General features: G+C 31.6%; 1 protein-coding gene and 1 long non-coding RNA gene across 2 annotated transcripts; both read left to right on the top strand.

Annotated features, from left to right (window-relative positions):
- The first annotated feature begins 1552 nt into the window (after nt 1–1552).
- LOC108488516 (peptide deformylase 1A, chloroplastic/mitochondrial) lies at nt 1553–4374 on the top strand. The gene is made up of 4 exons (XM_017792792.2): nt 1553–2074; nt 3365–3454; nt 3569–3636; nt 3876–4374. Exons 1-4 carry the CDS (start codon nt 1679–1681, stop codon nt 4114–4116), a joined length of 795 nt encoding a protein of 264 aa, XP_017648281.1. The 5' UTR covers nt 1553–1678; the 3' UTR covers nt 4117–4374.
- A 4502-nt stretch (nt 4375–8876) lies between these two features.
- LOC128281481 (uncharacterized) lies at nt 8877–10003 on the top strand. The gene is made up of 2 exons (XR_008271696.1): nt 8877–8970; nt 9775–10003. It is a non-coding gene; the product is annotated as an uncharacterized LOC128281481 (long non-coding RNA).
- Nucleotides 10004–13146: the final 3143 nt, after the last annotated feature.

The following is a 13146-nucleotide window of genomic DNA, read 5'->3' as shown; positions in this document are numbered from 1 at the left end:
TTTTTAAAAAAATATATCATACGTGATACTCGTGTATATAATGCTTCACTATTATTATTATTACTATTATCGCTATTATCTTTTATCATGAAAGTACTATGCATATTATTGTTATTTCTATTATTATCATAAGTTTTACGTTTTATTCGTTCATTTTAAATCCGTGTTGCATCATTACTTATTGAATGCAAATTTATGTTTTAGCCATATTTGAATAAATTGTGTGCATCGTTTTAAATGATACACTAATCTTGCTCAAATTCATAAAAAAGGATTCTTTAATAAGGGTAGTATTTTGTGTTTAGAAATATTGAGAAAATCGTGCCTTACGTGCTGGGTTTCGATTTATCGCTTGACCGAACAACTGAATATCCTTTTTAAAACTTCAATGCATCAGTTTTGGAAATCATGAGATGATTTTAGTATCGAAGGCTTGAAATGTCGTGTCTTACGTGCTGGATGTGATATTTTATTTCTTTGAAACAAGAGAATCTTAATATACACTTCGAGTTATCCAAATATTCATAACAAGGGATCGTATTTTAAAATCTTTTCAAAATTTCAATTTTTGACATTAAGACATTAATTAATCAATTTGGTACCAATTTTGGGCGTTAAGAGGGTGCTCATCCTTCTCGTACGTAATCGACTCCCGAACCCGTCTTCTTGATTTTCGTAGACCAAAATCATTATTTTACTAAAGCAAAATATTTTAAAACAATCAAATTACAAGGTGATCTAATCACACCTAAATAAAAAAGATTAGTGGTGACTCCCATATTCGTTTTCATTTTCAAAATCAAAGCCGATCTCCGTTTTTCAAAAAAATGATTTCGACAAAACAGTTGTTTGCCCTGCATCTTGTCTATGAAAAAATATGATATAATTTTGGACAAGAAAACAACAAACTTTTAAGGGAATATGGTTAAAAGTAAATGACAGGGAATATAATATTGTTGACCGAAAAGTTATAGATTCTATTATTTTGAATCTGTGGTTTGGAGAGGGTTATTTTAATTTTGGTCATTTATTAAATTAAGATTAAGTTTTAACTTTTTTATTAATTTAAATATTTTATAATTTTTAATAATTCTAATAATCATTTGAAAAATCACATGAATAATTTAAACAACTTTTTTTCATTTTGAACATGATTTTTAAATAAGTAATAAAAATTAGTTGTATTTAAGATTTTTAAATTTTTAAATATTTTATGACTTGATAAATGTCACGTCAATATGAGATACAATGACATGCTATATGTCGTTGTCTACTTACTTCGTCAGTTACTTTTAAGTAGAAATTAATAGGATTTTTAACAAAATGACCAATATATTTTTTAATCTAAGTGTATAAACTAATTTACTATTTTTGAATAAAGAGAAAAAATAATCTAACTTCTAATATAAAAGTTTCGATAATAGTTTTATCAAAATTATCCCCTCTCGAATCCCAAGAGAGTCAATAATCAAATGTGAAGGTGTCACCTTATTTACATCATATTTAAATTAAGAAAAAATATCTTCACTTTTCTCTTCAATTAAAGGTTAAATGGAGACCGAAGCAAACTCAAATCAAGGGCCCAATCGTATAACCCAATAATAATGCGCAAAAAGGTGACCAATTCGGCCACTAATCTTCAACTTCAAGGAAACTCATCTTAAACGCACTGCCCACCATGGAACTCCTTCACAAATTCTCGTTCCGTCTTCTACCACCGGTCACTTTCAGCTTCAACCATACCAGATTAGCCTCTCTATATCTTTCCACCCGATTTACCGTTTCCGGACCCGCATTTTCAGACCCGGGTCCACTCTTCACGTCCCGAAGGCCTCTCTCTTCCTCGGTTGTTAGCAAAGCGGGTTGGTTTCTGGGTCTCGGAGAAAGGAAGAAAACGAGCTTGCCTGAGATAGTTAAAGCGGGTGACCCGGTTTTGCATGAACCGGCCAAGGAGGTTGACCCGGGCGAAATTGGGTCGGAGCGGATACAGAATATAATTGCTGATATGGTTCGGGTAATGAGGATGGCTCCAGGTGTAGGTCTTGCTGCCCCTCAAATTGGAATCCCTCTGCGAGTTAGTTTTCGAAACTTTCCATTTCTGGATTTTTATTAGTTTTATTTTACCATTTAGTAAATACTCATTGGCTACTTTTTTATTTTCTTTTTAAAAATTATCAACTTATGCCACATTTTAACCCAAATATTACTTTGTTTTTTAGATTTATATAAATCTGATAAAACAAACATTTCAACCAAAACCCTCCTTATGTATGTTATAATTTTTCTTACTACAATCAATGCTCTCTATAGCACAGCTTTTCATTTATAACAACAACATTATTATAAATAAGCTTATTAATTATCATTTATTAAATGAATATGATTTTAATTAAAATATTATTTAAATAAAATGATTAAATTTCACTTGAAAAAACTATTTAATCATATTTTATCAAATGAGTGAAAATAAACATATCAATTCATGTTAAGTTCACTAATTAAATATTTTACTATGACTTTGAAACATAGTAAACTTATAAATTGATAACTTGAATTGAGTAACTCATGATAAGTTAATTAATTTAATTTGATAACACATATTGGTTGATTAAACTTGTTAGATTTATAAACTTTATAAGTAATCATGAGAAAAATGTAAAATAAAATATGCATAAAAGTAATAATACATGCACATTATATGCCTTTTAATTTTGTTAATTTGATTCTCATTCTCATTTTCTTTTCTTTTCTTTTTTAATTTAAATCTCACTTTTTTTATTTAACGGAAATTTACGATATGAATTTTATGATAAGCTTACAATTATTATCTTTCTATTAACAGCATACTATTATAAGTGTATAAAAGTCATCTCTTTATAACAAGTAAAATTTGGACAGACAAATGGGGCCATGATAGAAAAGGATGACTGTATGATCAAAATTTCCCCCTATCCTTTTTACTGTCCATGAAGATTAAACTTTTCGAGAAGTGTGAGCGTGTTTGAACTCACTCTCTTCTACATTGACAATAATGTTAATATCAATTGAGTTAAGATTCAATCAGCACATATTGTTATTTTAATTCTGTGCGGTTAATAGAAATAATAATTATTATTTATATAGAATGAATAATGTTGCATCTTACCATTTTTCTAATTAATCACAAAATTGTTTTCTATGAGTGGCTTATGACAATGAAGTACGTTTTAGGAGATGGAAAGCACTCACTGAAAGGAGTCTTTTTAATGGAATATATGCTATTATATGTTATGGCTTAAAATTTAACATATACCTAATCAATACATCTTAAAAATGAACGCAGCATACACTTTATGATGCTAATGTTGTGTTAAATATTTTGCAGATCATAGTATTAGAGGATACAACAGAATACATTAGTTATGCGCCCAAGGAAGAGATTAAAGCGCAGGATAGACGCCCTTTCGATCTTCTGGTATGTTAATATATGTTGGAATCGAGAAACTCGAAATGAATTGACATTTATAGTCTTACTAATCCCAGAATTTGTTCACTTTACTATTAAGACTTATTAGTTGTTTTGAGTCAGGTCATAATAAATCCAAAGCTTAAAAAGAGAAGCAATAGGAGTGCACTATTTTTTGAAGGTTGTTTGAGGTAAGATGGTAATCATGAATCCCCACAATTCTTTGCTGCTTTCAACTCCTCTCGTACCGAAACTTTCGAATGCTAGATCTCAGAATAGTGTTTACTAGTAGTTGCATCTGGTAAAAGAACTTAACCAATTGTGCAGCACATAAAAGAGTAGCCGATGGTTTTAGTCAATGTGATGCTTAGGCAGCTTTATATCATCTGGGATTGAAGTCTCATGTTGTTACCTTACTGCCATTTTACAGTGTTGATGGATTCAGAGCAGTTGTGGAGCGACATCTTGATGTTGAAGTCACAGGTTTCGGTCACGATGGCCAGCCTATCAAAGTAGATGCCTCTGGGTGGCAAGCACGTATACTGCAGCATGAGTGTGATCATTTGGATGGAACACTGTATGTAGATAAGATGGTTCCAAGAACATTCAGAACTGTTCAAAATCTGGATCTGCCACTTGCTGAGGGGTGTCCGAAGCTTGGTGCCCGTTAACTCATTTTTAACGCAAAGCCTGTCCAAGAATGCACAAGCAAGGAAGGCATAACACCTAGTTTATATGAGGCTGCAGAGTAATAGATTTGGTGTTTGGTAACACCTTCTTATTCAAGTTGATACTATAGCAATGGAAGTCATGTTTTAGGAGTCCTTTGAATGGAAAGCATAGTCTATTCATTTCTCGTCATTGAAAACAATTGGTTTGTGTTTTTCATGTTAGAAAAATAAGGTAAAGGAAGCATAAAATTGAAATAAGATTTTGAAGTGCGAAATTTTATTCATGATCAACCAAAATCATAGTGAAAATGGCAAATAAAACAATGTCTTATATTGGTAGTGAATGGCTACACAAGAGTATATGTAATAGTAAAAATACCATGAAGGTACTTCACGTGAGTGTGCATATCTGTAAGCTCTTCACAAAGCGTTTGAGGTACTTCACATGAAGACAAAAGAAACTGCGAATGAGTACAATGCTCAAACTCTTACCATTCTTAACAAGATAAAAGCAAATGGTGAAAACAAAGGAGATGTTGAAAAGATTGTGTTCCATGACTCTTAAGTTTGATCATGTTGTGTGCTCCATAAAGGAGTCTAAGGATATAAGCATGTTAACCACTGAGCTGCAAAGCAATTTGCTTGTGCATGAACAACACATAAGCTTTCATGTTGAGGAAAAACATGCTTTAAAGATTTCTCACGGAGATCAATTTGGAAGAAAGGATTGAGGTAATGGAAGATGAAGACGTGGAAGGGAACGAGGCAAACAAAGTCTTGACAGAGCCACGGTGGAGTATTACAATTGTCACAAGCTTAGGAATTTTCGGTGGTGTAAATCAAAAGGAGATCGAAGGGAAGAGAAAAGAGTTTGTTACTGAACTATTGCTGTAATACCCCGAAAATTTTTATAGTAAAATATTATCCGTGATATAGTAAAATAAGAAAATAAAGTGACAAAAAGGGAAATTTTGAGTTATGTCAATATTAGGAAGTATATTATGACATATTGATTCAAGAAAGGATTAAATTGTAAAAGTGAGAAAAGTTTTGTGGCCCAAGAGTAAATACTCAAAATTTGAAGGATTAAAGTGTAAATATGAAAAGTTGAAGGACTAATAGTGCAAATATTTTAAGGGTGGAATGATCTAGAAACCAAGGAAAATTGATGAATTAGGACCAAATTGAATAGGTGAAGAATTATGAGGACTAAATTGCAATTTTACCAAATTAAGTGATGACTCAAGATTGGAATTTTAAAAGATCACGAAGGGCAAAATGGTCAATTGAAGAGAGAGAAATCTAGAGACAATGATGATGTTGGAGATATTTTAGATAAATTAAATAAATAAATATTAGTTTATTAATACTTTAAATTGATTTTTAAATGATATTTTATTATTTTATTATTATTTTATTTAATATATATATGTATGTAAGGAAAGAAAGGGGAGGATGATCACCATTCTCATGCAACTAACGTGAGAAGAAGAAGAAGAAAGAAAGTTTTCCTTTTCTTACAATTTAGTCCTTCCTCCAAAAATTCATTATTTTCACCTAAAAATTGAAAGAATTTCCATAGCCATCAAGAGAGAAAGATAGCAAGGAGATGATGGGGAGCAAGAATATCAAGTTGGATTCAAGAAATAGAAGCTGGAGGAGAGAGAAAAATCAAGTTAAAGATTGAAGTCAATAAGAAAAGGTAAGTACATCAAGATTTCAATATGTTTTTAAGTTTGTTATTATTAACAAAGCATGGAAATAATGTTATAGTAGAGTTTTCTTACATAAGGTTCTATGTTCTTGATATGTTAGTGAAGAGAAAATAAGAGAAAGTGATGAGAAATGTTGTAGAAAAAGAAAATAAGGGTGTTATAACATGGTAATTAATATCTTGCACTAAAACAGTTATGGACAGCAGCAGTAGTCTAACTTTGAAAAATCACCAAAAATTGTAGAAATCTAATTATAGGATGAATAAAATATGAGATTAAAGCTTATTGAGTCTAGTTTCTTATAGAAGAAACGGTGTAAGTAATGGATTTTTAAATCATGAAATATAATGAATTTGGGTTCCCCTATTCTGACTTTGGAAAATCATCAAAAATTGGATAGAAATAATTAGGGGCTTAAATTTATATGTTTAGAATCTTGAATGAGTCTATTTTCAACAGAAATAAACTTGAATACCATTCAAATTATGTACGAGGAGATAACTAATTTTTAGTAAAGAAGGGTCGAAGCTCGGACAATGTAAGCAGGGTAACTTTAAAGAATAAACTGTATTTATTGGCTAAACCAAAAATTCTGAAAAATTTATGGTAAGAATATATATGAGTCTAGTTTCAGGAAAAATTAGCGGATCTTAATTTTGAGTTCTATAGTTTCAGATATAAATAATTTAGTGACTATGACACAGATGGACAGCTTGAATATTCATAAAAGTAAATAAAAAAAATATAGATAATGTTACTTACAAGTGTGTTATATACATTAAGGATGTGGAATGGAGAGGAGGAGGAGGAAAAAATATATTAATATTCATTTAGCATGGCTAATTTGCATATTTTAGGCTCAGGGACTAAATTGAATAAAAGTAAAACTTTATGGACAATTTTGTAAAAATGTCAGAAATAACCAAATTGCATGAAATGGATTGTTTTATTATTTAAATTACAAAATTGAATAAAATTATTAATTTAGTTCATGATAGGGGGAAAACATGTTTTAGGGATTAAATTAAAAAGTGTTGAAATTATGGAAAATTCTGATATTTTATAGAATTCATGGACTGCTATCAATATGTATGAGAATAATAGCTGAAAATAAGGATTAAATTGCAAGAATTTTATTTTCCTGACCCTAAGGATGAAATCGTCATTAATTAAAAGTTTAGGGGCAAAATGGTAATTTTGCCTAGAGCATTAATTAAATGCATTAGAATATGAAATGAATGAAAATGATGATCAAATTTATTTATAAAGATCCGGACGACTCAAATATGAGACTTGATCGTGGAAAAGAAAATATATCGGATTAATGAAATTATAAACACAAACAAGCAATAAGGTAAGTTTGTGTAACTTGATGTAATGGCGTAAATTCAATGTTATCGGAACAGTGGTTTCGTAACCACAAATCCGATTTAAAGAGAAATTTATTTCAATATTTTTGCTTGAAAATTTATATGATAGGAAAATCGTATGAAAATATTGATAGGAAAATTTTATCAATTTAGTGATTAGTTAGAAAAAGAAATTATTGAAGAAATTGGGTAAAATAAGGTATCGGGACCTCTATCTCGTAAAACCGAGTCAAAATAATTTTATAAATATTTATGAAATGTTATTAATGTGGTATTAAAATTTCGTTAGGAAATTTTAATGTTTGGGTAGTCAATTAAATGAAAAGGACTGAATTGTAATAGGTGTAAAAGTTGCTAGAGTGATTAAATAGCTTATTAGTCTAATGAGAAAGGATATAAAAGGCAATTAGACCCAAAATTTATTTGGGCTGGACGGAAAGGGTATGAAATCAGCAGAAAAATTGATAAATTAAGGGTAAAATTGGAATATTGCAAATTTAACTAAATAAAACTAGGACTAAATAGGAAATATCTAGATTTCTCTTCATTTCTCTTCAATTCCAGCAGCTAAAAACGCCATAGGAGGGTTCTCTAAGCTGGTATTTCATAATTTTTGCACCAAGTGAGTTAATCCTTGCCTTTTTCTTGTAATTTTTGTGTTTCTAAGACTTTTACAACTAGATCCTACTATTAAATTCATTAGTTTTTGATTTCATGGATGAAATTTAAAGTCACCATGGTTGAGTGCTGTAAGTTTATGATGAAATAGAATGAAATTAAAGCTTTAATTTGTTTATGAGATGATTTTATTAGGCAATTTCAATGGAAATTGATTTTTTGGGACCTAATTGTGAAAATGTTTGTAATTAAAGTCTATTGCTGAAATTATGATTCCTAAAGGTTGTAAACTAGTTTAAGGTGATAGAATAAAATGTTAATTGAGAAAAATCAGCTCAATTGAGAGGCTAATTGAGTAGGGACGAAATTATCATTTATTAAAAGCTTAGGGGAAAAATGGTAATAAACAGCTTGCACTAAAACAGTTTGGACAGCAGCAGTAGGCTAACTTTGAAAAATCACCAAAAATTGTAGGAATCGAATTAGAAGATGAACAAAATATGGAATTAAAGCTTATTGAGTCTAATTTCTCATAGAAGAAATATTGTAAGCAATGGATTTGTAAATTTTGAGATATAATGAATTTTGTGAGACAAGGTCAGAATGAATTCGGGTTCCCCTGTTCTGACTTTGAAAAATTATAAAAAATTGAATAAAAATAATTAGGAACTTAAATTTATATGTATAGAATTCGGAATGAGTCTATTTTTAATAGAAACAAACGAGAACATCATTTGAATTCTGTATAAAGAGATAATTTATTTTTAGTGAAGAAGGGTCAGAACTGTTAGACAACAGAACAGGGGTGAATTTGAAGAATAAACTGTACTGATTGGCTAAAACAAAAATTCTGAAAATTTTATGGTAAAAATATATATGAGTCTAGTTTCAGTGAAAATTAACGGATCTTAATTTGGAGTTCCGTAACTCAAGTTATAAATAATTTAGTGACTATGACTCAAGTAGACAGCTTTGAATGAACTATAAATAATAGTTGAATTATAAAGAATGTTGCATATGAACATGAAATGTATTAAATTGATAATTAAATTTATTTATTTAGATCCAGAAGATTCAAATACGAAGCTAGATCGAGGAAAGGAAAAAGTTCGGGATTAATAGATTTTTACTGTTTACAAACAAGTATCAAGGTAAGTTCGTGTAACTTGAATTATATTCTTAAATGCTTGAGATTGTATGTTATTGATGTGAATATGATTTGAATGTTCATTGTATGAAAATTAATGAAACATTGATATATTTGATAAAATGGGAAGAAATCCCGGTTGAATTAAAGGAAAATTCGATGGATCTCGAAAAGGAATTGACGGTAAAAGGATCTAGCCGGACGGGTGATCCTATCTGATATAGCCCTCCCGAAGAATATGTGTAAAATGGATTTAGCCGGACGGGTAATCCAATTAGGGTCTGAATTTAGCCTGGATGGTAATTGGATCAAAGCTCATTAGAGTAATTGTTGTTGCAGGATTTAGCCTGACTGGTAATCCCGACAATACTCTATGAGTTTATATTGCGAGGATTTAGCTGGATTGGTAATCCCGCTGCAAGGTTGAGGTTCGCGGGAGTGTGCTCTCTGAAATGGAAATGTGCGCACATGAATATGAATTGACGGACCCGGAATTGTACACTAAAAGTGTACCTCTGAAAATCCATCGAAATTCCAATAAATTCAACGGGATAAATATGGAAAAATAACAAGGAAATGGAAATCATGGTATTGACGAGCTCATCAATCATGGTATATATTATTGGTACATGGAAATTATTGTACTAACTTGAATGTTGAGTTTGTGCATATTAGGGTAATAATGCATTGAATGGATATATGGATGTTTATTGTATTGTATTGAAAATATTAGGTAAGTATAATTCTTGTTACATGAGCTTACTAAGCACAAAGTGCTTACCCCGTTTCCTTTTTCCCTGTTTTGTAGTGTTAAGAGCTCGGAGGTCGGATTTGGTCGGAGACACATCACACTGTCAACCTCAGGATTTCGGTATATAAAGAAACTTTATTTTGGAAATCAATGGCATGTATAAGCTAACAAAGTAAATGTTAACGTGAAATGAATGTAAAGTTAGCCATTAGTATGGTTAACAAACCTGGTTATAGATATGTGATGACGTTATCTTATATAAATGCATGAATCTATCATGAAAATATGTTGAATTGAAAAAAAAAATTAATTCGTAAACTCCGGTAATGCCTCGTACCCTATTCCGGCAATAAATACGGGTAGGGGTATTACACTTGAATTGTATTTTAAATACTTGAAATATGTGGTTATGTGATGAAAATATGATTTGAATGTTCAATTCATGATATTTGATGAAATATTGATAATACTCGATATAAATTGAAAATAAATCCCGGTTGAATGAAAGGAAAATTCGATGGATCTCTGAAAAGGAATTGACGGTAAAAGGATCTAGCCGGACGGGTGATCATATTCGATATAGCCTTCCGAAGAATACGTGTAAAATGGATTTAGCCGGACGGGTAATCCAAATTAGGTCTGAACTTAGCCGGATGGTAATCAGATCCAAGCTCATTAGAGTAATTGTCGTTGCAGGAATTTAGCTTTGGACCGGTAATCCCGACAATACTCTATGAGTTTATATTACTGAGGATTTAGCCCTGACCGGTAATCCCATGTAAGGATGAGGTTCATGGGGTGTGCTCTCGAAATGAAATGTGTAAGACCATGGTTGAAAGATACCATGGCACTGATATGAAATGTGTAAGACCATGGTTGAAAGACACCATGGCAACTCGATATGAAATGTGTAAGACCATGGTTGAAAGATTCCATGGCAACCTGATATGAAATGTGTAAGACCATGGTTGAAAGATACCATGGCAACATGACAGAAAATGAGTAAGACCATAGTTGAAAGACACTATGGCATCATGTCAAAGATAAATAAGACCGTGGATGGGAGACGCTATGACATCTGTTGAACAATTGATATTCAAGTAATATGTATTAGATGACGAATGATTATATGAAATAATTATTAAGATAGATAAACGAAATAAGTATAAGTACATGGAATATAATTTATGTTAAGTTTGATATAAGCTATTACCGGAATAAATATACATAAAATATATGGAAATGATGGAGCATGAAATATTGATATAATGAAATGAATGATATATGCTTATGAAGAAACGGTAATAGAATGATATGTTTCATGACATGTACATAGATGATTATCTTTGATATGTTGATACAAGGAAATTTTGTAAGTAAAGACAATTATTAAACTCAAGTGTGACATGTCGAGAAAATAAGTATATCAATATTGAATTTATATGAAATATGTGCAAGTATACTAACAATGACGTGGCTTGACGCTTAGACAAAGGTCAAGCTATTGATTGAATAGTAACATGTTTAATTATAAGAAGCATTGAAATGGTAAGTACTTAGATGAAAATAAAATTTAAGATTTTGCGAAATTTTTTATGATCCCGATTTAATTCCGGTTGGTTTTTAATGTATGTTTGGGGCTTCGAGGGCCCAATAAAGAGACGTTATGATTATTTTCAAAATATGAATAATAAATGACTCAGAATTATCTGAAAATGTTCAGTAAACTCCGGTAATGCCTCATACCTATTCCGGCAATGGATACGGGTAGGGGTGTTACAATTGTAGCACAAAGGGAAGGAAGAAAAGAAAAGGAGAAAAAGAGAAAATAAGAGTTTATGTTCTGAAAATTTTGCTTAATTATCCCTCAATTTAGAAGCATATTTAAATTAGCTAAGAATATATAAAAAAAAATTAAAAAAGGAAAATAGTCTCTAAATCCCTAATTTATAGCTTAAAAGTAAGGTTTTAAAACTAGATCGGTGGTCGAACTGGCCAAACTATTGATTCATGATTCAACTAATCCAACTGTCAATTTGAACGGTCAAAATATTAAAATAAATAAATTTTTAAGAATTTCAAAAATAGGAAAAGGAAAAAGTAAAATAAAAATAGTTGATATGTGTAATAGGCCAATTTTGGCCCAGATTAAATAATAAATAGAAAAAATCCAGATATTAAAACAGTCCATTAAATGTCCAAAACCCAAAACTAACCAGCCCAATTACAAATCCTTAACCCAAAACTCTGATGGCCCAATAGGCCCAATGCCCAAAAGCCAAAAACCAAGGTAGAAACCCTAGCCTATGCTTGCACCGCAGCTAGCCTCCAGCGCCTCCGTAAGGTCCAGTAGCCAGCCATTTCTAACCAAGCAAAGACCAGACGCTCCAGCGCTCCAGCAGCCACGCCCGCACCTCCGTACCCAAAGCCCAAATTTCAGATTGCCAGCACGCACACCTGTACCTCCAAAAAGGACGAACGCACAGCAAACCAAAGAACAAATATTGTATTTTTTATTTCTTTTTTATCATTTTCTATCTCTTCGGCTATAAAGCCAAGAGATTTCATCATTTGTAAGGTTACAGACGCATATTACACACACAGAATACAAAAAAAAAGCAACTAATATTTGAAGGTGATTTTCGATCCAAATTTCTGAGACTTCTCTTTTTCTTCTTTGCTCAGTTCCTTTCTTTCTGGATTTTCTTTTGTTCTTTCGCATTTTGAATGTATAAAAGGAAAAAGAAATTAAACCTTACCTTGTAAATATGCCATGAGATCTCTTCTGCTTCGTTGAAATCGAGGTACGAGGGGAGCTGAAGGTAGAAAGAAAATCACCTTGAGACTCGAACAGGTTGATCGCCGTTTATTGCGGCGGATTGACATTGTAGAGGAAGGATTAGGGTTCGGTTGAAGGAAATGAAATGGGGACTAGGGTTTGGGTGGCCAAAACATCAGATTTTAGGCTTTTTTTTAAAGGACTGAATATGGCGTCGTTTTGAGCCTGATTCAGTGGCTCCAAAAAACAACGTCGTTCAGGCGAGGACCCGTTCCATGACCCGGATCTGCTCCTCTGCGCTTAAAATAGGGAATTTGCGCGTTAGGTCCTCCCCTTTCGTGCGAGTCTGCGATTGCGCCTTATGCATTTTACTTTGTTTTTTTTAAATTTGGCTCGATAATTTACTCGTGTTTGCGCTTTGGTCCATGCCTCTGCGCTGCGTTTTAGAACTTGGGTTATTTCCAATTCTAGTCCCTATAAGTTGGCGCGCATCGCACTTTGGTCCTCTTTTGATTATTTTATTTGTAAATTAGCCGTTTTTTTGTTTTAATTTTATTTTAATTACGTTTTTTTATTTCCTAAAAGAGTTTCATTTCATAGTTTTTTTTTTTATTCTTATTAACTTATTTGTACATTTTGAATTACCTAGG

The sequence above is a fragment of the Gossypium arboreum genome, chromosome 10 (genome assembly GCF_025698485.1).
Source record: "Gossypium arboreum isolate Shixiya-1 chromosome 10, ASM2569848v2, whole genome shotgun sequence".
Lineage (NCBI taxonomy): Eukaryota > Viridiplantae > Streptophyta > Magnoliopsida > Malvales > Malvaceae > Gossypium > Gossypium arboreum.
Note: the sequence above shows the minus strand (reverse complement) of the source record. Positions and strands in the feature narration are given on the sequence as shown.